Source organism: Gracilinanus agilis, chromosome 6 (assembly GCF_016433145.1).
Source record: "Gracilinanus agilis isolate LMUSP501 chromosome 6, AgileGrace, whole genome shotgun sequence".
Lineage (NCBI taxonomy): Eukaryota > Metazoa > Chordata > Mammalia > Didelphimorphia > Didelphidae > Gracilinanus > Gracilinanus agilis.
Genome location: NC_058135.1, coordinates 229,519,202 through 229,544,114, shown reverse-complemented (window position 1 = coordinate 229,544,114; position 24,913 = coordinate 229,519,202). Strand labels below are relative to the sequence as shown.

At 43.5% G+C, this 24,913-nt stretch overlaps 1 protein-coding gene across 6 annotated transcripts in view; it reads left to right on the top strand.

The window, feature by feature from the left end:
• The window catches only part of PPFIBP2 (PPFIA binding protein 2), a 195,609-nt gene that overhangs the window by 17,801 nt on the left and 152,895 nt on the right, over positions 1–24,913 (top strand). For all 6 annotated transcript variants that reach the window (XM_044680576.1, XM_044680573.1, XM_044680572.1 and 3 more), the window contains exon 2: positions 22,114–22,214. In XM_044680576.1, the coding sequence (XP_044536511.1) occupies positions 22,151–22,214 (64 nt within the window). In that variant the 5' untranslated portion in view covers positions 22,114–22,150. The remainder of the gene's footprint in view (positions 1–22,113; positions 22,215–24,913) is intronic.

The window sequence follows — 24,913 nt, the reverse complement described above, 5'->3', positions numbered from 1 at the left end:
CCATATATACCCCACTATTCCATTAGAGCTCATATTAAAGACAACAAAGGAACCCAAAAGCTCTCCCAAGGTTTTTTTTTTCTTTCTAATCCAGTGAATCTGTAGGACAAGTTAGACAAGGAAGGCAACAAGCAGGATTGCCCTCTTTTACGACTGACTCAGAGAAGGTAGGTAGGTGTCTTTCCCATGGAATCAAAACCCTTAGTTAGCAGTTTCTTCTCCTACATACATTATAAGTGCCCAGTGAGTGACTCTGGAAGGAAGGAAGAAAAGGAGGAAGGAGGGAAGGAAGGAAGAAAATCTGTTGACTGGAACTAAAAGCAGATTGATTTCTGAAAATTTTATTCTGCCCTAACTTTCCCACTAGGAGGAATAATACCCAATTCTCCCTCAACTCCAAATCTACTACCTCTTCTGTAGACTATCTTATCTTATCACATTATAAAGGTGTGTTCTGCCAAAAACTTTGGGCATAGGGTCACCTGAAGACTACAACCCAGCCACATTTTTTTTTATCCCATCTAATGCCCATCCATATATTTCTATAAATCTTCAAAGAGAACCTACCAATTAGTCTAGAGGCCTGAGCTCATTCTTTTTTTTTTTTTTAAATTTGTTAAAAACCCTTACCTTCCATCCTGGAGTCAATACTGTATATTGGCTCCAAGGCAGAAGAGTGGTAAGGGTAGGCAATGTGGGTTGAGTGACTTGCCCAGGGTCACGCAGCTGGGAAGTGTCTGACGTGAGCTCATTCTTTTAATATCTTGAGAGTACCAGTTGAGTTGCCCATTAGCTAGTGCTCATTCATTCTTACTACATGGCTGGCTCAACCCCTTTTCCATTCTTACAAATCTATGAGAGATTATGCTTTTCATGCCAGCTCTTTGCCACGTCATTGTTGGTAACCAGCTGTAGCCTGCTTGTACGCACAATGTGTCTTCCCTTTGCCCTTTGGGTTCTTTATCATTTTTATCCTTCTCAGAGCACAGCACTCAATGATTCATAGCCACAAAGCATCATGGGAAGGACCCAAGAATTAGAGAAATGGGCTTTTGTGGCAGCTAACAGTTTGAGATTATTCAAAGTCCTGGGCAGATTTCCATTTACCAGCCAGTCTAATCTCCTCCTGCTCAGTTCTGATCCCAGCGCTTTATGCTTCTAAAGCATCTCTCCAAGAAAAAGCATCTTGGTGGACAAACTCAGCAGGCTTCTCCTCTACCCACAAATTGATGATTTGATCAGTAGAAGCTTGTTAATCTGCTTTGCTTTTTAAATTTTGGTTGGTTAACTCTGAGTTAGCCTCTCAGGAGGCTGCTTTGTAGGCAGGAAAGAGGGCCAGACTTGGCCTTGGGAGAACCCTGGTACTTACTAGCTCTATAACTTTGGGGGAGTCACTTAACCTCACTGAGACACAGTTTCTTCATCTTTTTATTTTTTTTTTAACATTGACATGTTACCAGCAGTTAAGTGATTCATTGGATAAAGGCCCAGACCCGGAGTCAAGAAGACCTGAGTTCTGATTCACAGAAGGCCACAAACACTTAATAACTATGGAATTCTGGTCAGGTCATTTAATCGCTGATTGCCTTCCCTTCCTCCTTTGTAAAATGAGTATAGTAATAGCACCTACCTCCCAAAGTTGTTGCAAGGATAAAAATAAAATGACATTTACAAATCACTTTGCAAATCTTAAAGTGTTACATGCATTCTAGCTATGATTATATATACACATATATATTTATGTGCATATATAGACTGATAAAATGTTTTATAATTTCTATATTTATAACATAAAATAAAAGCCATAATAATACTATTACTATGATGAATGGCCTTGTACATTTTAAAAACATTATGTTGGGGGGCAGCTGGGAGGCTCAGAGGATTGAGAGCCAGGCCTAGAGACGGGAGGTCCTGGGTTCACATCTGGCCTCAGACACTTCCCAGCTGTGTGACCCTGGGCAAGTCACTTGACCCCCATTGCCTACCTTTACCACTCTTCTGCCTTGGAGCCAATACTCAGTATTGACTCCAAGATGGAAGGTAAGGGTTTAAAGAAAAAAACAAAAACAAAAAAAACACATAATGTTATTGATATTGCTACTCGGATCTTTTTTTGTTTCCCCTTTCTTTGAAATAATTTTTATTAATATCTTTATTTTTTATATCACCTACATCTAGCAATGTAGCCCTTCCTGCTTCCCCACTTGGGGAACCATCCTTTATGATTACAATGGGAGAAAGGAGGAAGTTCGGCAAAACTAACCAACATATTGAAAAAATAGGGCAGAGGGCAGCTAGGTAGCACAGTGGAGTTGGGAGGGCCTGGGTTCAAACGTGGCTTCAGATACTTCCTAGCTGTGTGACCCTGAGCAAGTCACTTAATCCCAACTGCCTAGCCCTTGCCACTCTTCTGTCTTAGAACTGATACTATTGATACTATAAGGGGGTTTTTAATGTAATATAATTTATACTATAGTATAATATAAACATAATATAAGATATCCCTTCTACATTGCGACTTTCCCCATCGTGGTTTTGATATATCACAGGTCAGCATATGAAATTAAATGGGAATTTGCGGGGAGTTTTGTGGAAGGTTCGAACCCTACCTCTACCTCTGACTACCCCATCACCTTGGACAAGCAAATAATAAACATTTGCTGAGCACCTAGTGGGTGCCAAGAACTCTGCTAGGCACTGGGCATACGAAACAAAAAGGAAGCAGTTCTTGCCCTCAGAAAACTTTCATTTTGCAATTATTTAGACCTAGTTTTAATTGTGTGGAAAGTGTTTCATAGTTGTGTTCATAATTCCTGCATTTGTCTTGGCAGATAGATTCCACGATGTTTTTATATTGTCTAGGGTGATTCTAAATGGAATTTCTCTTTCTAACTCCTGCTGCTGGGTTTTGTTGGAAACATATAGAAATGCTGATGATTTATGTGGGTTTATTTTGTATCCTGCAACTTTGCTAAAGTTGTTGATTATTTCTACTAGCTTTTTAGTTGATTCTCTAGGATTCTTTAAGTAGACCATCATATCATCTGCAAAGAGTGATAGCTTAGTCTCCTCATTGCCTATTTTGATACCTTCAATTTCTTTTTCTTCTCTAATTGCTACTGCTAGTGTTTCTAGTACAATGTTAAATAATAAGAGGTGATAATGGGCATCTTTGTTTCACTCCTGATCTTATTGGGAAGGCTTCTAACTTGTCCCCATTGCAGATGTTGCTTGCTGATGGTTTTAAATATATACTGTTTATTATTTTTAGGAAAGGCCCATCTATTCCTATGCTTTCTAGTGGTTTTTTTTAAACACTTACCTTCTGCCTTAGAATCAATACTATGTATTGGTTCCAAGGCAGAAGATCAGTAAAGGCTAGGCAATGGGGGTTAAGTGACTTGCCCAGGGTCACACTGCTAGGAAGTGTTGTAAGAGGCATAAGTTTAAAAGTAGGTGTGTAAGTAGGCTAGGAAAAGTCTTAGCTGGAGGTCACAGACATTCTGAATGGAATGCAGGGGAAGGAGGAAGTGGCTTGTGCCTGAGAAGGACTCCATGGTGGTTGGCACAAACTGTGGCTGACCCTGGGAGATCTCAGAGCTGGGGGAGTTGTATCCAGACTCCCTGGGATCCTGAGAGTGGTGAAGGCTTACAGCAGAGGACATCAGACCTGCAGAGCTGCACCGAGTAGGGAAGTGGTTTGTGATCTGGTGGACAGCATTGCGAACTTTCTCTCTCTACCTGGATACCTTGGATCATCTGTTCTGGTCGAGTTAACTCTTGGCATCCTGAAACCATCCCTGGATTAGCCGTGAGATCCCAAGTAAAGCCACCCTCAGGTCCTCAGCTAAGCTGACCAAACCTGGCTGGAACCAGGTTGGGAGGAACTTTTTCCCTGTGACTTCAGTACGGCTTTCTTTGGTCCCAATCTTGCTTAGATCATAGGAGAGTGTAGTTAAGTCCTTCCCCTGCCCCTATGGTTTGCCCTTAGCTTTTAAGTGTAGTAAACCCTATTCCCATCCTTAATCTTAGTTTGTCCTTGATTAAATGTGTTGCCTTAACTTATAAACTCCTGCCTTTACTTTGCTGATTACCACACGCCTGGTCTTGGTGCTTCAGAGTGGCAGTTGGACCTAACAGCCAATTCAGTAACAGACACCCCTTTGCTGTTAAACTTTAGTCTCCCTACTTGTTGGGCCCCTTCCTGTCGTTTCTGTCTCCCCCTCACCCACCTGTTTACTGTTTAAGGCACCTTTCCCTGGTTTCTCCCTTAACAGTGTCTGAGGCCAGGTTTGAACCCAGGACCTCCCATCTCTGGGCCTGACTCTCAATCCACTGGACCACCCAGCTCTCTGCCCCCCTCTAGTGTTTTTAATAAGAATGAGTGTTGTACAAAGTAGCAACACGAACACTTTATGTACCTAATAAATACAGTCATTTAGGGGGAGTGGTATCCAGGAATGCTTTCATGACATTATATACAGCAACAGAAATATTGTTTGAAGAATAACCTGTGTACGTCCACCTCCAGAGAAAGAACTGATAAATAAAAAACCAGCAAGACATAGCTTTAAATATACATCTCCATCTTTTGGTCAGATGATGCCTTTTTTAGTTCTAGTTTTTAGTTTTTTCATTTTAGTTTTTAGGAGAAGAGGAAGGGAAACACCTGGGAACTTTCAAGTAGTAAACGAATTAGTTAATTAATTAGAAAAATGCTTCATTCAGGAGATGGAAAGTAAGCTGAGCTTTGAAGGAAATTTTGGATTCTAAGAGGCAGAAATGAAGATGAGCATGTTCTAAATACAAGGGATAGCTTGGGCAAAGGTACAGAAATGGGAGTTATATGAGGAACAACAAAAAGGCAGGTTTGGTTCATCCTTAGAATGCAAGTTAGGAATGTATAACAAGTCTGGAAAAGTTAGTTGGAGCCAAGTTGTGAAGGGCTTCAAATGCCAGAAGAATTTGTCCATTTATACCTAGAAGTGATAGGGAGTTACTGGAGTTGATTGAGCAGAGGAGTAATGTTGTTAGGACTTCTTTGGGCCTCAATTTCCTCTCCTGTAAAAAGAAGGGTTGGGCTAGGTAGCCTCAGAGGGACCTTCTAACTCTAGATCCATGATCTGGCAAAGCTAGTGATGGCCTTCCCTCAAAAGAATAAAGCCTGATCCTGGTGTGGTAGGAGAGAGCTGTCCAGCTATGGCCAGCAGGCAAGTGAGGAAGGGGTGCCAGCTTCATCCAGCTACATGTAAAAATCTTCCCCAAAATGCTCCTGCTTCTGATCCACAGACTGCTCATATCCACCTTTCATCCCCCAGCCATTGGCCCAGTTTGTGGATAACTGTAAGACCTGCATTTCTAGTCACTCCTCAAGCAGGGGGCTCATCACAGCTTTTATGTCAGGGGCTCAGCCAAAGGCACCCTTTCTCCAACCTGGAATGAGTCTGGAAACAACTGTACAGTCTTTTTTTGTTTTTGTTTTTAAATTTAATGTTTTACTTTTTTCTCAATTACATGAAAAAGCAATTCTCAGTCTTTTTTATTGAAGTTTGAGCCGAATTCTCCCTCACCCCCACCTTCCTCCTCGGTAAGATGGTACACAATCTGATATAGATTCTGCATGTGCAATAATATAAAAATGTTTCCCTATTAGTTATTTTGGGGAAGAAAACCCAAACAAAAATGAAGAAATAAAGTGAAATAGAGCACATCTCAGTCTGCATTCAGACTCCCTCAGTTTTTTCTCTGGAGATGAATGACATTTTTCATCATGAGTTCTTGGAGACTGTCTTGGTATTGTATTGCTAAGAATAGCTAAATCATTCACAATTGTTCATCATTTAATATTGTTATCACTATGTACAATGTTCTCCTGGTTCTGCTCACTTCATTCTGCATCAGTTCATGTAGATCTTTCCAGGTTTTTCTGAAAGCATTCTTCTCATCCTTTCTTGTAGCATAATAATATTCAATTACAATTATGTACCAAAACTTGTTCAGCCATTCCCCAACTGATAGACATCCCCTCAATTTCCAATTCCTTTTCTACCACAAAAGGAACTGCTATAAATATTTTTGTACAAATAGGTCCGTTCCCCTTTATTTTTTTACAGACCTAGTAGTGATATTGCTGTGTCACAGGGTATGCACAGTTTTAGAATCCTTTGGATGCAGTTCCAGATTGCTCTCCAGAATGATTGGATCATTCACAACTCTACAAAAAGTGCATTAATGCCCCAATTTTCTCATCCCTCCTCCAACATTTATTATTTTCCTTTTCTGTCATATTAGCCAATCTGATACAAGTGAGTTCTTTTAATTTGCATTTTCTACTAGTGATTGAAAGTGTTTTTTTTCATGCGACTATAGATAGTCTTAATTTCATCATTTGAAAACTGCCTGTTTATATCCTTTGACCATTTATCAATCAGGGAATGACTTGTATTCTTATAAATTTGACTCCATTCTTTATATAGTTGAAAAATAAGGCCTTTATCACAGATACTTGTATAATAAAAAATTTTCCCAGCTACTGAACAACAGTACAATCTTAAAGCACTTCAGGGCATCTTCCTGCCCCTGCTTTGGGGGAACTGGTGGGGGTGGGGGTGCCCTCCGGTGGCAGCTGTCCAAGCACAGCATTTCAGCTGCACTGGGTCTTTGGGACAGGGAGGCAGGGAACAGCTGGATGACACCATCTAGCAGCCCGCAGAGTACCTGCTAGAAATGTTCCATCCCATCTGCATGGCTCCGCAGAAGCTGCTTCCACTCTCCTGCCCCCAGGAGGCACCATCTGCCTGCACACACCCAGGCTCCCTGTCTGTGTCCTGGCTCCTGTGCCAAGCCCCTACCTGCCTCTTGGGTAGCTCTGCTCTACCAGGGAAGCCCGATGGGTGCCTCCTAGAACCGTGGGATGTTTCCGATGACTCACTGGCTAAAGAATCTTCCACCTGAAGATCAAGCAGCAGTAAGAAAAGCCTGGCTCTGTGGTGAAGTCAGCCGTGGCTTCTTCTACCCTGGCCGGAGACTCCCAGCAAAGGGCCCGGGCCGTGGAGGCCTTGGCAGCTCTCGTCTCAAAGGCACCATCTAAAGAGAGTCTCGGAGGGGCAGCTGGGGAGCTCAGTGGATTGAGAGTCAGGCCTAGAGATGGGAGGTCCTAGGTTCAAATCTGGCCTCAGACACTTCCCAGCTGTGTGACCCTGGGCAAGTCACTTGACCCCCATGGCCCACCCTTACCACTCTTCCACCTAGGAGCCAATATTCAGAAGTTAAGGGTTTAAAAAAAAGAAAAGAAAAGAAAAAAGAAAGAGAGTCTCGGACCCTGGCTGCCTTTGTGCTCCTGAGCCAGTCACTTAGCCTCTTTGCCTCACAGGAGACAATTGTGTGATGCAAAGGAAATAATATTTGCGAAGTGCTTTGCTCGTTTTAAAGTGCTATGGAGCTGTCTATAATTGGCATTATTATAGTATCCAAATCCTCCCAGGCCATCCAGCTTTAAGCTGCCATCTTTGATTCAGCCCTTTCTCCCCTCCAGTCACTTGCCAAGTGCCGTTGTTCCTGTTTTCTTTTTACCCTTTTCAATATTATTATTTATATCATTCGTTATCATTATAGAAATAAAAGGTTGTTGGTGAGCCATTTTCAGTCGGGTCCAACTCTTCGTGGCCGACCCCATTTGGGGTTTTCTTGGCAAGGATGCCGGAGTGGTTTGCCATGTCCTCCTCCAGTTCATTTTACAGATGAGGACACTGAGGCAGGCAGGTTTCAGGAACTTGTCCAGGGACACACCGCTAGTAAGCGAGGCCAGATTGGAGTCTCTGTCTCTATCCATTGTGCCCCTCACCTGCCCTAAGGAAAAGGGAAATGCATTCCAGTTAAAAAACAAAAGCAAAAGCCTCCATTCTCCCTAAATCCTTCCCTCGTCTCCAGCCAGAGAGCAAAGCTTTGCCGCAAAGACTAACCAAAGATGGCGGAGGGAGTCTGCACTTCAGTCAAACTAATGAATGCAGGGAGGCTCTGTTTTCCCAACATTTTATGCAGTGGTCCCTCCCCTCCCCAGTCTGGTTCTAACCTACTCATTTTTTTTTTAATTTAATCTTTACCTTCTGCCTTAGATTGATTCTTTTTTTTTCCTAAGTTTTTTTTCCCCAGGTTTTCCTAAGCAATAAGTACTAAGCAGTTGGGGTTAAGTGACTTGCCCAGGGTCACACAACTGGAAGTCCTCCTGACTCCAGGCCCGGTGTTCTGTTCTCTGGGCTCCCTAGCTGCCCCTCTGGCCCACTTTCCAACCTTAAAGCCTCTGATTCCCTCTCGCATCCCTTAGGTTACAACTAGCCAGGCTCTTAGTGGTTCCTCAGGCCTAACCTGCCACCCGCCATCTTGGTACATTTGAAGGACTTCATACATTTCTGGTTCCTGAAATTCACTCTTTTCCTTATTGCCAGTTTGAGCCTTTTTCTCTGCTCAAGGCTCTATTGAGGGCTCCCTCTTCGGTACGGAATCCCCCTCCTCAGGGAGTGATTCAAATGGCATTTATTAAGCACCTTCTGTATGCCCTGTACAGGGCTAAGCACTGAGGATTCAAAGGCAGAACCAGTCCCAGCTGGAATTCTCTCTCACTCAGATTTTCCTCATATGTGTTGTTGGTATCTTTCCTTTGGCTCTATTTCATTTTTCTAGGAAAAAGGATATAGAGCGAGAAGGGACTTCAGAGGCCATCTCATTCAGTCCATCACCATCCTCCTTTTATCGTTGGGGAAACTCGGACCCAGAAGTTAAATGACTTGTTCAAGGTCACACAGAGAGGAAACAACAGGTTCAGAATTCAAACACAAGAGGCAGGTAGGTAGCACAGTGGATAGAGAGCCATGTCCAATGTCAGGAGAACCTGTATTCAAATTTGACCCCAGACTCTTCCTAGCTGTGTGACCCTGGGTAAGTCACTTAACCCCTGTTGCCTGGCCCTTACCGCTGGCCTGTCTTAGAATTAATACTTAGACAATAAGGTAAGGGTTTAAAGAAGAAATCATCGAACACAGGACTCCTGCCTTGAAACTTGCTGTGACTCTGGAACGTGCTTTCTCTTGTCACTGGGGTTATACATGTGGATATAATTTTAAGCCCTCTTTCCCCCGAGGTTTTTCATTCCCAGAACGTAGCACAGAATAGGCACTTGAGGCAAGTCTGTCCCTGGAGATGCCGGTCACAGAGGCCCTACAATTAGAGACGGGAGCGCCTCGTGGGACGATCAGGAGATGCTGGGCTGGCCTGTGCCCGGCGTCAGCGGTCATCCTCGGGCCTGAGCGCCCTCCAGGATTCAGAGAGCTGGGTCTGGGGTAGCGTGTCCAGGCAGGCGGGAAGAATATTTGGATTTCTTCTATGAAAACAGCTGTCCAACCAGGGCCTGCACCAGCAGTGGATGTTCACAGTGCTGGGGAAATGGCATCCTAAACCAGAAGAGGTTTAATCCTCATTTTAATCCTGGTGCATTGCACAGTTTGCACACTGTAAGTGTTCATCGACATGCATTAAATTGGGAATTTGAGAGGCAGCTGGCTAGCACAGTGGACAGAGCACCAGGCCTAGAGTCAGAAGGGACCTGGGTTCAAATCCGGCTCATACACTTCTAAATACGTGATGTAAATCACTTAACCCTGCTTGCCTCGCCCTCGCCCTCTGGCTTAGAGTTTTTACTAAAACAGAATAAGTAAGGCTCAGAGAGAGAGAGGCCGGGCTTCCCAGGGCCCTTGGCAAGTAGGCATCTGTGCCGTGTGGCCAGGAATGAACAGCACCATAGAGGAAGGATGCGGAAAGCTAAAGTAGATGGTAAGGGATCTGCCAATCATCCAGCAATTCATAAGCCCCTGCTGTGTACCTGGCATTCTGTGAGGCTCTGGGAGCAAAGACAGAAATGGAACAGTGACAGTACCTGTTCTCAGAGTCCATATTCCATGGAGATTTATAATATATCCTGAGATTCCTAAATATAAGATAAATAGGAAAAATTCCAAAATAATTTGGTAGAGGAGAGAACATGAACAGCGTGGGGAATAAGAAAAAGCTTTATACTAGTTTACTGGACAGAGAGGCGGTCTTGGGATGGAAGACTTGGGTTCACATCCCACCTGTGGCACCTCCTGGCTGAGTGACCCTGGGCAAGTCACTTAACCTCATAGTGCCCCAGCAACTCTCCAAGATTTTAAGTTGTAGAGCAGGTGCAGGCCTGCCTTGGTATAGAGAGGGTGAAATTTCACCCTATAGGGGTGAAGTCTTTGATCTAGTCATTAATAGCAGTAACAACAAAACAATAACAATAAGCATCATGTAGAAGGTGTTTCCTGAGTCAAGTCTCGAAGAATGCTGGAGTCCTAAAAGGGAGAAGTGAAGACAGAGCATTCTTTTCTTGGAGGTTGGGAGGAACAATCCTTCATAGCAGGAAATGAAGGCTCCCCCACTGGAGAGAGCCCTGGATGCCGTCACCACTTGGGGAAGAACTCCCTGCCACGTATCCTCAGTGTTCTAGACTGGCAAAAAGAGATGGTGATGAGCATCCAGTATGCCCTCTGGAGTACAGTGTGATGGAGATACAGTGAGGAAACAAATGGAAGACAGCCTCTAGACCAGATACAATCTCTGGGATTGCTGCGTTATGCCTTTCACTGAGGCAGTGCCCCCAGTTTTTATTTTATTTTTATTTCTATTTTAATAACTTTTTTCTGAACTTGAAAATCCTTTTTTTAAAATGAGCCTATTAGATTAGCCCTTCTAAGGGACTGTACGTTTCAGAGCCATCGAACCTGGATTGGATTTACTAACTAGGATCCAGCAGCAGCCAGCACAAGATGCCTCGCCCAGTCCAGCTCAGACATGCGAAGGAAGGTCAGGCCCCACTAGGCTTTGCACCCCTGCTCGTGCCTTTCCTACCTTCAGTGAGGCCCAGCAGGCAGTGCTCTCCCTTTGCCCCAGAAACCTGGAAGCAGACCGCATGGATCCATTCAAAATTTGGCAGATGATCTTCCAGGACCCTGGACAACCACCGATGGGACAGGATGTCCATGGCATGTCCATGCCTGTGAGAAATCTACTCAAGCTGGAAGCAGCTGGGAGAAGTGGGCGGCTTTCTCGGCCCCTGCAGATTCTCCTCCAGTCTTGGGAAATGGTGAAGCTGGACTTTGTCAGCATGTGCCTGCCCCCATCTCTAGCCTGAGCACAATGGCTTCCTTCTTCCCCAAGGCTATTGCCTGCTCCTGAAGGGAGTCTTCAAGCTCTCCTTCACGTCACCTCTGGGAGGGCACCCCAGTTCCCATTTCTCATTTCTAGGCTGCACTCTTCATAGCACTCTAGGTAAAGGTTCACCTTTCCATGATGCATCACCAGTGACAGATCATACCAAGCTTGTTGCTGTATCTTCTACCACCAAGATGGCTAGGTTTCCATATTGCCCAAAATGAAATGAATCCTCTTATAATCATGCAGTTCACTCCTCTAGCTCCAAATGCCCTTTATATATAAACCAAGACTACTAAATCTGCTTCAGTTTCCAACCCTCGTTTTTTCTTGTACTCATGCTGTGTATTTCAGCCCCCATAGCTGGTAACCACCTAGAAAAGTTCTAGGCTGCCCCACTCTAGAACACCAGAACAACATACAAAGTGGGAGGCCACCTGCCTTGTAAGGGATGAGGTCTACATCTAGCCAGTGGCACTCTGGATCTTTTTGTGACAGGCGTACTCACATCTCAGCTCTAGGGACTGAATCCTTACCCAGTGCGACCCGTCATGGATGCTGAGTAAAGGGAATGCATAGTTCAGGAAGCATTAGAAATAGGAGTAATAAGATTTCTTCTGGTACCTGACAGGGTCATAGGTCAGAGGAGAGACCACTGGAATAGAAACGAGATCTTCATGCCCTGGACCTACCAGAACTGTTCCACCAAAACCATTGGCATCTCCTAGTTGTCTTCTCCTTCCTCTTGTAGTGTGCTCAACCAGACTTCCTTCATGCTGAGAGAGTGGAAAGAGAGAGGCAGTCCGCCATGGACCTCTCTTTCACCACCATCTTTCTAGTTTTTTGGACTCGGTTATTCCTCTGAACTAGGATATGGTGGGACAAGCCTTAGATTGAGAGACAGAAGGCCAGAGACCAAGCTGTCTTCAAGTATAAGAAAGACTGTCATGTGAAAGAGGGATGAGCTAGGAACAATGGATGGAAGTTGCAAAGAGGCAAATCTAGATTTTATTTCATAAAAACTAAAAACCCCTTAATGCTAGAGATCTTAAAACAGCAGGATGGTCATGAGTCATGCATGTTGTGGGTACATATGTGGAGAGAGTGTTGGTCCGAGAGCCAGGAAAGTTCAAATCTAGCTTCAGGTACTTTTACCTATGTGACCCTAGGCAGGTTCCTGAACCTCTTTTTGCCTCAGTTTCCTCAGTTGTAAAATGAGGATAACAGCATCTACCTCCCAGGATTGAATGAGAGAATGATTGTAAGGTGCTTAGCATAGCATCTGATACATAGCAGGCACCACATCAATGTTAGTTACGTTGCTGTAATAGAACGTATCCTTGTTCAGGTATTGGTTTATCTAATTGATGGTGAGGCTCCTTCTCACTTCCCCGTCTATGACTAGCTTGACCAGACGCAGAATTCCGCTTACCTTCTTAGATCTTGACTTGGACTGCAATTCCTTGCCTGAAAGGGGAAAAGAATTTCCCAAGGTCACACGGCTGGTGAGTGGCCAAGCTGCAGTGACCTCCCAGGGCTCCTGGCTGCCTTGCCTGGCCAGTGCTATTTCTACCACGCTTGACACATGCCTCAGAGTATCCTGGGACAGCATGGCATTGATCAGCAGAGCAGAGATGAGAACAATCAGATGGACTGAACAAAGGCTCAAAAACTCATTTCTATTTTACATACTTTTATTTTTCTTAATGAAATAAAATTATTTCTCACTTCCAGAGAATATGCCATCCCGTCTTGCTCTGAGTAAACTGGGTGTTCGGGCCACACTGTACCCCATATGCTTTCTGAGTAACCCTGTGACTGACTTAGAAGAGGCTGCTCTCCTTTTACTTGCAATGATGGGCTGGGCTCCCAGGAATTGCTTATTACTCAGCAGACGGCTTTGGTGTGGTGGCTCTTTGGGAAGCTCATCATTTATCTTGAAAGTGAGGGTGATGTTCCTGGTACTAAGACTGACGAGGAGGCCAAAAAGAAAAGGGGAAAAAAGTCCTCTAGAAATCTAGGTGGGAATCATACATAAAGGTGAGTTTTGTTTGTGTTTTCATAGGGGAGGAGAATGCAGCTTCCATGCCTTTCTTCCAAGAGGATGGTTTGATTCCGAGTGCTCACTGATACAGTCTAAGTCAACAGAAATGTTATTCTGAGTCGTGAAATGGCATTCTGAGTCGAGTGTGGTTTGATGGGAGGGGTTCTTATGGGGTTTTCAAAATATGTAAGTGAAAACATCTGGATGTGGGCATGCCGAGACAACCCGGTAAAGAAGTTAAGTTTGGCAAGGGCACGCCGGTATTTACTTCTTTGAAACAGAAAAAATCCCACAACTATCAACTAATGAGAAGAATGACCTTTTCTGCCTAAATGTAAACGTATAGGATACAGAAAGAGGACATACACCATGAGAATAGGCAGACAGAGGGAGGGCCTGGGAAAAAGCAAGTGCACAGAGCTCAGGAAACTGGTACGGCTAGAAAAAGGTGCCCGGCAAGAAATATGACATTGTTGCTTTGCCTCCAAATGCTGATGTTCCTTCCACACCTGTTTGCAGCCTTTGGGGTCAGACTGATTACATTATGCATCACCGTCTTATCACTTGTACCTTAGCCATTTTCTCAGGAGCCTGGCCTAGGTTGGGCGGTATTCTCAGGAGGAAGAGCAGAGTTGTTTTAATATAACTTTCATACTAGATATGACCCAATTGAATGTTTAAGCAAGGTGACATAGGTGATAGGAGCTAGACAGACAGACAGACGGATAGATAGATAGATAGATAGATAGATAGATAGATAGATAGATAGATAACTGCAGATAAAAGATGGATAATTAATTGTCTATTTTTGATGTTCAGTTATTTGTCATGTCCAACTCTTCATGACCCTATTTGGGATTTTCTTGGCTTATTTAACAGATGAGGAACAAGGAGTTAAGTGACTTGCCTAGGGTCACACAACTAGTAAGAGTCTGAGGCTAGATTTTAACTCAAGAAGATTAGTCTTCTGATTCCCAGCCTAGAGCTCTATCCACTGCGCTACCTAATTAAAGCCAGAAGATAGGTAAAAAGAAGACAGATGGGTAAATAAGTAGATAGATAGAAAAATAGATAGATACATAGATACATAAATAGATACATAGATACAAAGATAGATTGATTATAGGCAAATTGATTAGGTAGAGAAATGATTGATAGATATATAGGTGATGATTAAATGGAGAGCCAGACAGAGAGAGATAAAATGAACCTTTATTAAGCATTGACTCTGTGCCAGGCATTGTGCTGGGCATGATGGGAAGAGCACTGGGCTTGGGATCAGAACAGAACTGAGTAAAAATACCACTATTGATACTTACAGACCATGAGCAAACTATCATGCTTTCCTGAGCCTTCTTACCATCATATGAAATGGGTATGATCATAATACCACCTTAAAATGTTATATAAATAATTGTTGTTTCTGTTTCCCCCTTCAGTCCTCTTATTGCTTTTCCCCACATTTTCTTTCTTTTTTTTTTTTTTTTTAAGAACCCTTACCTTCCATCTTGGAGTCAATACTGTGTATTGGCTCCAAGACAGAAGAGTGGTAAGGGCTAGGCAATGGGGGTCAAGTGACTTGCCCAGGGTCACACAGCTAGGAAGTATCTGAGGCCAGATTTGAACCTAGGACCTTCTGCCTCTAGGCCTGACTCTCAATCCACTGAGCTACCCAGCTGCACCCCACACACACACATTTTCTTTTAAAATATTTAAAGTTCACTTCAACTACAGATACAAGCCTGCTTACTTGCTTGATTGATTGCTTTAAAGTAATGGAAGCTGCCTTATATGTGTCCTATGAAACTGAAATCCAAAAAGTCTCAACATTTTGTTCAGTATTCATGTCTCCTAACAGGGGGTCTGGAGATTATGCTTAGCATCATGAACTCTGATGAAGGAACTCCAGCCGCATCTTTAATTTTTGTCCAGTGCAACTGGGACAGTCAATGGAGGGAGTCAGGAAACCTTCCACCAGAGGTGCCAGAACAAAGTTAAATGGCCAAGTGGGGTCTGTATATTCGATTGGGAGGCTAAAATTCAGGAATTTTACCATTTGCCTCAACCTCAATCCCCAAAGCTTTGGTTGTCACAGATCCACAGAATACTGGAGTTGGAGGGGATCTCAGAGACCATATATAGTATTTGTAGAGCACTTGGGCCAGTGCCTCTGTGCGTAGCTCTATGTAGGTGCTCTATGAATGCTAGCCATTATATCCCTGACAAAGGGCTATCACTGAGCCTCTGCTTGAAGACCTAATGAGGAAGGATCTCTTGAGTCCCAACCAAGTAGCCCATTCTACGCTGGGGCAGTTGCTCTCCTTGTGAGGAGGCTCTTCCCAACAGCAGCAAGTCTCAGTTTGCTTTTTCGTAACTTTCTCTGGTTGCTCCTGAATCTGCTCTTTGGATTGGAAAAGAACAAAACCAACCCCTGAACTGTCTGACAGCCTTTCAGATATGACACGGCTCAAGGCCCTTTGCCTTTTCAGGTGGCTTCCTCTGTATGTTCTCTGGCTTATTGACGTCAGTATTCCAGATGTGGCCTGACCAGGGCAGAAAAGAAAGGAACTGCCACCTCCTAATTCCCAGCTCTTGATGCAGCCCTGGAATTTCTTTGGTTTTTGTCATTGCCACATCTCTCTATTCATATTGACATGCCCACCAATCCTGGGATTATGGTGGGGCCTTCCAGGCCCCTTCATGGCCCAACCACTCTCACTGAGCTGTTATGGTTCACATCAATAATACCAGGCTTCCAGGGCATGGGAGCAAATGATTTCAGGGCACTGTTAATTGGTTCAACGGTAGAAATCAATATGGTTTCATTAATTGTAATGGCATTAGAGAATCCGTTTACCATCTGTTTTACTGGTAGGCAAAGGCCTATTTGCCCTGCAGCTGAATATTCACATGTTGTTTCCTCCTTTAGAATATGAGCCTCTCGAGGTCCAAGACTGTCTCCATTTTTCTTTTCTCTTTTTTTTTTTTAAACCCTTACCTTCTTAGTATCAGTTCTAAGACAGAAGAATGGCAAGGGCTAAACAAATGGGGTTATGTGACTTGCCCAGGGTCACATGGCTAGGAAGTGTGTGGAGCTCAAATCTTCTCAACTCCAGGCCTGGCACCTGATCCACTGTGCTACCTAGCTGTCCCTCTTTGAACCCAGGACCTCCTCTCTGGGTGTCCATATGAATGCCCAGCCCTGGGTGCATTGCTTTGCTCACTGAGAGGGGCAGGACTATACTCCCTCTCCAGAGAATTATAAAGCAAGCCCTGAGGCACTCGGCTCTGCTTCTCAGATGTCTCTCCCTAGAACCTGGCGCAGCATCCTTCGGTGGGTGCCCACGAACTGGGTCTTGCTTAACTGCTTCAATTATCCAGTCAGAAAACCTGGGAAATGTTTTATCACTTCCAGACTGTGGGAAAGAAAAAATAGGGTGTAATAATAATAACTCACTTCTGCGATGCTTTCAAGTTTACAGAGTGCTTTATGTTCCTTATCGTGTAAGATCCTCACAGCGGTCTGGCGCTATTATTATCCATCATTCCTCATTCCAGGGACATTTAGCAGCTTGCCTAGGGTGACAAAGGGAGCAAAGAGCAAAGGCCAGTCCAAGTCCAGGCCTCTGCCTGTGCAGACCTAAGTCTGGGGGCCTTCGGACAACAGGCACCAATGCTTCCTTGGATGAAGCACTCGGTGCCTGGATACCTATGGAAGGAGGAGCATCCAAGGACAAGTATGGGACCTAAAATGCAGAATGCCGGGGTCCCTGCCTCTGTGTCTAATCAGCCTAAAGTAGATGGGATACATTTATTGGACATAACCCCAGTAAAGGGCCTTGCAGAGTTACCTAAGACTCTGGAGCCTCTATTCTACAGACTGGCAGTGGGGAAGAATAACCATTTACATCGTGGCCTGGGGACGTGGCATGACCTGCCACCCTTAGATGGCTTTTAAAGGAAATGCTGAAAGCCATAATGTGCTTCGGACAGCTCTTGAATTCATGTTCCTGAAGGAAAACCAATATGGTGGCCCAGCAAAGAGACCCAACTGATGGCAACTAGCAGCCGACTCTCCCTAAGAAAAAAGAAGAGAATGGGTCTGGGTAAGATGGTAGAACGTAAGTCAGGAATGGAGCTCCGCCACTAGGTAGCATAGATTTCCAGACCCAGAGACAGGAGGACCCGGTTCAAATGTGACTTAGACACTATCTAGCTGGGTGACCCTGGGCCAGTCACTTAACCCCCAATTGCCTAAGCCTTCACCACTCTTCTGTCTTAGAATTTGTCCTAAGGCAGAAGGTAAGGATTTAAAAAAAAAAAAAACAAAAGAATGGAACTGTACCAACAACCACATGAGCTGGTAACGTGATGGAAAATGAAACAGGTGTGGTGAAGTCCTCTTCTCACCCAAAGTAACATTCAGGCATGTAACGACATGTGAAAAGTCCCTCACCAGAATATAGCACACTTCCATCCTGCCAGAGAAAGGAGCTCAGTAGAGAAAAGGAGAGGCAAGATGGAAAAGAGGAGATTTTACTTAGCTCGCATTACTTTCTTAGACCCTATTGACTCTTGGGCCCCCAGAATCTGAATTCTATCATCCCCAGAAGTCAACTAGCATTGTGTCAAGAAGATATATTCCTGTCCAGGGAAGTTTATAAACTTCAGAGAAGACATTTCATTGAGATTTTTTAAACCCTTATCTTCTATCTTAGAATCAATGCTAAGTATCGATCCCAAGGCAAAAAAGAAATAAGGGCTAAGCAAATGGGTTAAGTGACTTGTCCAGGATCACATAGCCAGCAAGTGTCTGAGGTCAGATTTGAACCCAAGACCTCCATCTCCAGGCCTAGTGCTCTATCCACTGAGGCACCTACCTACCCCCCTTTCCCTTTTTTTGGTTTGTTTTTTAAACCCTTACCTTCCATCTTAGAATCAATATTGTATAGTGGTTCCAAGGCAGAAGAGTGGTAAGGGTTAGACAATGAGGGTTAAATGACTTGCCCGGGGTTGCCCAGCTAGGAAGTGCCTGAGATCAGATTTGAACCCAGGACCTCCTATCTCTAGGCCTGCTTCTCAAACCACGGAGCCACCCAGCTGCCCCCCATTTCACTTAGTTTTAAAAGATGTGTAGATGTGTACACAGAAGTAATGATGCCCTAGAATCTTGTGACAAATCTAAGGTTCTGCTCCTAGAAGTCTAATGTCTTAACCAAGGAAAGCAATTGTCCTATTTTCCTCAACCCTGGTCAGCCCATACTTGGAGTTTTGCCAACATGTCAAATAAATGAGCATCATTAAGCATCATCTCTGTGTCAGGCCCTGTGCTAAGTGACAGATATCCAAAGAAAGACCCCCAAACCACCTCTACTCCTGAGGAACGTACAGCCTCATGCAGGGGGCAGCAAGCATACAACGATGTACCCCCAAGATTTATATACGATAAACTGGAAATAATCCAATTTAGAAAATAAAGTCTTATGGCCAGGATGGCTCCTTACCTGGTGGCAACTCGTCCAGATTCTAAGTAGAGATTTCTAAGAGAAAAATTCAGCCTTGCAAACTCCAACCTGAAACCACAGAGGATGCTTGAGGAACAGCAAGGAGGAAGCATCACGGGTCAAGGAGCGTGGAGGGAGTTTGGGGACGTGCTTTAGGAAGGAAGGACGCTGACAAATTGAATCGTGTCCACAGCGGGTAGAAGAACTACAAGGCCTGGCTAAAGGAACTGCAAATGGTTAGACTGGAGAAGATAAGATCAAGTTTGGGGACAAGGAGGGCAATGACACCATCCTAAAATATTTAAAGGATTTTCTTGTCAAAGAGGAATCAGACTTGTTCTGCAAGGCAAGGAATAGTGAGAGGAAGTTAGAAGAAGAGTTCAGCTCAATATAAGATAAATTTTGCTAACAATCATAGGCCCTCTCTGGACCTCTCTAAGCAAAGGCTGACTGATCCCTTGTCAGAGATTTTGAAGAAGAGATTCCTGTTTAGGTATAGATTTGGTTCCACCACTTTGGAGCTCCTTTCAAAAACAAAGATCTAGGGACATCTAGGTGACCTAATGGATAGAGCACTGGACCAGAATCAGGAGGACCTGAATTCAAATCCAGCCCCAGATGCTTACTAACATGTCATTTAACCTCATTTGCCTATAAAAAAATATCTGATGATGATCATACCAAAGAAATCTCTGATTTAGGGTTTCATCCGATTCCACTTAGTCATTAAATGACTCGCTCAGATTCCCATTCTGTATGTGTGAGAAACTGGACTTGGTCCCCAGTTATAGGAACTCTAGCACTGCTCTCTATCCACTATACTACACTGCCTCATTTTTCTATGCTGTTATTATTATTATTATTATTATTATGGTAGTTGCTATGATTTTAAAATATTGTCACCCTGTTATATCTATATATCTATATACATATATATACACACACACACACATACATATATATATATGTATAACTATCACTAGTGATGAATGGCTGGAGTCCTCAGCCAATAGCCCTTCAGCAGGCCTTTGCCACTCAGGAGGACTTGTCGAAGCGTTCTGTGCATCAGAAGATGACTTTGGGAGAGGATGTCATTGAATCCAACGTAAACCTTCATTGATTTTCTGGTCCTCTCTGGTACATAGCGATGAGAAACGACGTGGCAAAAATGTTTAGGGCCATTTTACAGGCCTCACCCTCAGAAGAGATTCTTGGGACACGGGCTCTAAGCAGCTAAGTAAGATGCCACCGAAAACCCCTGACCAAAAAGTTAGTTTATAGATAGACGATGTCATTGAAGAGCAAAAGACAAAAATGGGAATAAGAATATATCAACCAAGAGCTGGGATTTTGGAAAGAGGCTTGGGGGCTGGTGTCATTTCACCAGCTTTTTAGGGTAAGCAGAGGGGCTGATTCTTAGCCTGGGGAGGATCTAGGAATGGGCTATTTCTGAACTTAGGGGACAATTTACAGATCAGGGTCATCAAGTGCCCAGTAGTCCTTAGGCTGCCTGGAAGGCAGACCTCTTCAGATGTTCTGAATATCTTCTCTATTTCCTAACTTTAATTATAGCTTTGATGTCTCCAGGAAAGAAATCCTGGGATTCTTCTTTTTGGGATTGTGCTTTTTTTCCTTTGATGTGAGACCAAGCTAAAAATAATGACATTCTTCTCCAGGGTGGGAGTGTCCTTTAAATACCCAAAGCCTCACTTCCTCCCTCTTTCCCCACCCATGGAGTCCCCTGAAATACTATGTTCAGTCCTGAATGTCCCAATGACCAGATGGTGGAAGTCCAGAGGAGGGGCTTCTGGGAGAAGGACTTGAAACCATGTCACATGGTGATTGATTCATAGAACTATGAATTTTTAGCTTTCAAAACAAAATAGTCAGAAGGGATATAATTTCTAATTTATTTTTTTTACCATTAACTTCACAAACACTAATGTTCCGATATATGGATAACAAGAAAGACAATTGTGTAAAGGACTAACCCACATAATAGGAAGAAGCTATAATTGCATTGGTTTAGGGAATTATCTGATAAAGGAACTCTCTTTACCAAGGCAGATTGGCACTTTCTCTGCCATTTATAGTCTTAGCAAGTAGCCTAGAGCTCTGAGAGCTTAAAGTTATGACTAACCCCCATGATTAACTCTTACATCGCATGCTGATTATATTTTAAATAATAATTATTTTAAAAATTGAAATAATAATAGCTATATATAGTGGTTTTAAGTTTACAAAGCACAGGGGCACACAGCCAATATAGTGTGGGACTTAAGTCCACGTCTACCTGGCTTCCAGAACAGCTCTAACCATTCTACTACCTTGTCACTTCAAACCACTATACTACCTTGTGATGATCCTGATCTATGAAGTGAGGTTTGGGGTATGTAAAGGACACTTCTTTATGTATGTGATAGCTCTCTTCAAATATTTATTGGGTTGACAAGTTGAAAAGGATTAGAATTTTTTATAATAATAATATTTTAACATTTTAAAGTTTGAAAAGTACTTTGTCTACATTAATTCATTTGGGTCTTATCACTATGTAATGGGTATTACAGTTGTTATCATCCCCATTTTATCAATAGAGAAACTGTGAGATAATCACCAATGATGTGACCTGAGTCCAGATCTTCCTATCTCAGTCCAGTACATCCCATTATGCCATCCTGCTCTTGTTACTTTGCTCGAGAAAGCAGAACTGGGAGAGAGTTGCAGAGGGACAAATCTCAATTGAAAATAATGAAAAAAGGGGGCAGCTGGGTAGCTCAGTGGATTGAGAGTCAGGCCTAGATATGGGAGGTCCTAGGTTCAAATCCGACCCTCAGACACTTCCCAGCTGTGTGACCCTGGGCAAGTCACTTGACCCTCATTGCCCACCCTTACCACTCTTCCACCAATATGCCAATACACAGAAGTTAAGGGTTTAAAAATAAATGAATAAATAAATAATGAAAAACTCCCTAAAAATAAGGGCCAACCAGAAGTAAAAGCTGAAGCTAGTGACTTCCCTATAAGTCTTCAGGCTGAGGCTGGATATTCATTTGTTAGAGACACTGTACAGGATCTTCCTTTTTAGTTATGGGTTGGACCTACCTGGTTCCGTCATTCTCGAAGATATTGGATTTGTTGGGAAAGTCATTGGGCCTTAAATATCATCGATGTGGTAAATGAGCAATTGCTCAGGCCACAAGCATTTATTAAATGTCTACTCTGGGGGCAGCCAGGTAGCACAGTGGATGATGTTTAAGGGCTAAAAATCTGAGCTCGTCCAGGTGGGCTTTGGAGTTTTATGCTAATCATGCCTTTATCCTATGCTCTGTTTTTCAGAAATAAGAGGAAGAAACTGAGAAGCTGAAAAGCAACCATGGCATCAGATGCTAGTCACATGCTTGAGGCTGCCCTGGAGCAGATGGATGGGATTATTGCAGGTAAGCTTGCTTTGGAATCAAAATAGCTGCACCTGGATCATTTCCCCCCATTTTTCTCACAAGCATCAAGTATGGCAGATTTTTAGGCATTTCTAATAAGGATGATGTTTCTGAGAGCGCTGTGGTACAGTGGATAGAGAGCTGTCCTTGGAATCAAGAAGACTCAGTTCACACCTTGTCTCTGATACATTCTAGCTGTGTGATCCTGGGCAAATCCCTTAACAAGAGTGCTCCAAGCAAAAATTTTTTTAAAACACTTACCGTCTGTCTTGGAATCAACACTAAATATTGGTTCCAAGGCAGAATTGTGGTAAGGGCTAGGCAATAGGAGTTAAGTGACTTGCCCAGGGTCACCCAGCTAAGGAAGTGTCTAAGACCAGATGTGGACCCAGGATGTCCTATCTCTAGGCTTGGCTGTTTAACCACTGAGCCACCTAACTGCCCCCAACCAACTTCTTAAGACCATAAGCTGTAATCCTGCTTTAATGGAGAGATTATCCTCATAGGAAGTCCCCTACCAATGAAACCTTCTGTCGGAGTCCAAAAAAAAAAAGATATATTCAAAAACACCACTTTTCTGTTAAAGGAAACATGGAACAGTGACAATTAAGTGCTGAGTGCATACTACATATTTAGAGAGACATGAATTCTAAACTGTAATTTATGTTGCAATCTAGGAACAATATTTATTGAAGTCATTAGCTCATGTGTAGTGGGTGGGGAAAGTCATCTTACAAGTTCCATGTCTACCCAGCTGTTGGAGATCTTCTTTTCACCATTCTGTTTCCTCTTTAGACCAACTATTTCCATATTTGGTAGCCTATGCCACCATTTACCATGAGATGTGGTTTAAAAAAAAAAGAGGGAAGAGAAGCGAAGGGGAGAGAAAAGAGAGAGAGGAGGGAAGAGGAAGAAAAAGAAAAAATAAAAATTCCTTGGCCAGGGGGCAGCTGGGTAGCTCAGTGGATTGAGAGCTAGGCCTAGAGACGGGAGGTCCTAGGTTCAAATCTGGCCTCAGACACTTAATCACTGTACAAGTCACTTGACCCCCATTGCCTAGCCCTTACCACTCTTCTGCCTTGGAACCAATATACAGTATTGACTCCAAGACGGAAGGTAAGGGTTTAAAAAAAAAAATTCCTTGGCCAGTGGGAATGCTCATCATTCCATCAGCTTCTTAGATCAGTTGATTCTCTAAAATATTCTTCATATTTCTGAAACTTAGGAGTCCACACAAAGTAGAAAACAGCAGAATCTCCTACTTTTAATCAGTCAGAAAATCTGGGAGCTGGGCATGACTTTTGAGAGCATCTATTCTAGGATTCTTAACATGGGGTTCATGGATCCCCTAGAGGTGTCTGGGTAGATTTTAGGGGGGCAGTCTATGAACTTTGGTAGGAAAAAAAATCTCATCCTTATTTCAGTATAATTGGTTTCTGGCCTCAGACACTTCCTAGCCATGTGACCCTGGGCAAGTCCCTTCACCCCCATCACCTTGCCCTTATCATGCCTTTGCTTTGGATCGATTCTAAAGTGGAATTATGGTAAGGGTTTAAAATAATACATATATCTATACACATACACACACACACAATTGGTTCCCCTTGTAATCATATATATTTTATTTTGTTCATGTAAAGATATTATTCTGGGAAACATTATTCATGAGTTTCATAAGATTGCCAGGAGGGTCCATGACGCTAAGAAGTGTCCAGCCTCCTGAGAGAATGCTTAGGCCAAAGGAGGAAAAGTAGGATTATGTTTCATAGGATTACATAGAATCGGAGCTAAAAGGAGCTCCAGAGCTTCTCTGGGCTGCTCACTTTGTTTAACAGATAAGGAAACTGAGGCACAGAGCAGTTAAGTTGGCCCAGATGGCAAGTAACAAAGCCCGCCATGTCCTCATACTCTAAATAAATGCGCTGCTCTTCCTGCTGTGCCGCAAGCCTGGGGTCACACACTTAGTAGCCGGACTGAGGCTTGAAATAACCTGAGTTTTAGGATTTCCAGGCCAACATTCTTTCCACCATCCCTCGGCAGAGCCTGCGACATTCCCCAACCTTTCCACCTCCCCGACTGTCCTTAGTCACGCGGCAGCACAAGGGAAGGGCCCGAGGGATAGTGGTTCCGAGGGTCCTGGACATCGGGGCAGGGGTGGCATCTTTGAATTGCCCATCTGGGTTTCTCAGTTAGTCATTTTAATGGCAATCTTTAGGCAGGTCTACCTGCCTAGCACGGTTTACCCAAATTATAAGGAGAACGTTTAAGAGAAAAGTTCAGCTACTTGAAAAGGCAAACCTCGACACAGCAACAAATTTCACACCATTTAAAGATGTAATATATTTGAGTTTTCTGTATGATTTAAAGAGAGAATTTACAGAAACAGCCAAGAAGAAGAACTCATTGAATGGCTGGATAAATTCCATTTATAAAACGTTCCAGGGCAATATGGCCATCCGAGCTGGCCAGGACCATCAATTCCCCGCTCGTCCTGCAGGCCGATACTCAGATACCAGAGCTTTGGAAAAGCGTATACACACACACACACACACACACACACACACACACACACACACACACACGTGTAGGGACATACAGATTCACTCTCTACTTCAGGACACGTGTACTCTGATTCACCGCATGTATGACCTCACTCTACAGTAATGTGTGCGTGTGTGTGCATTTTATGTCACTGATTT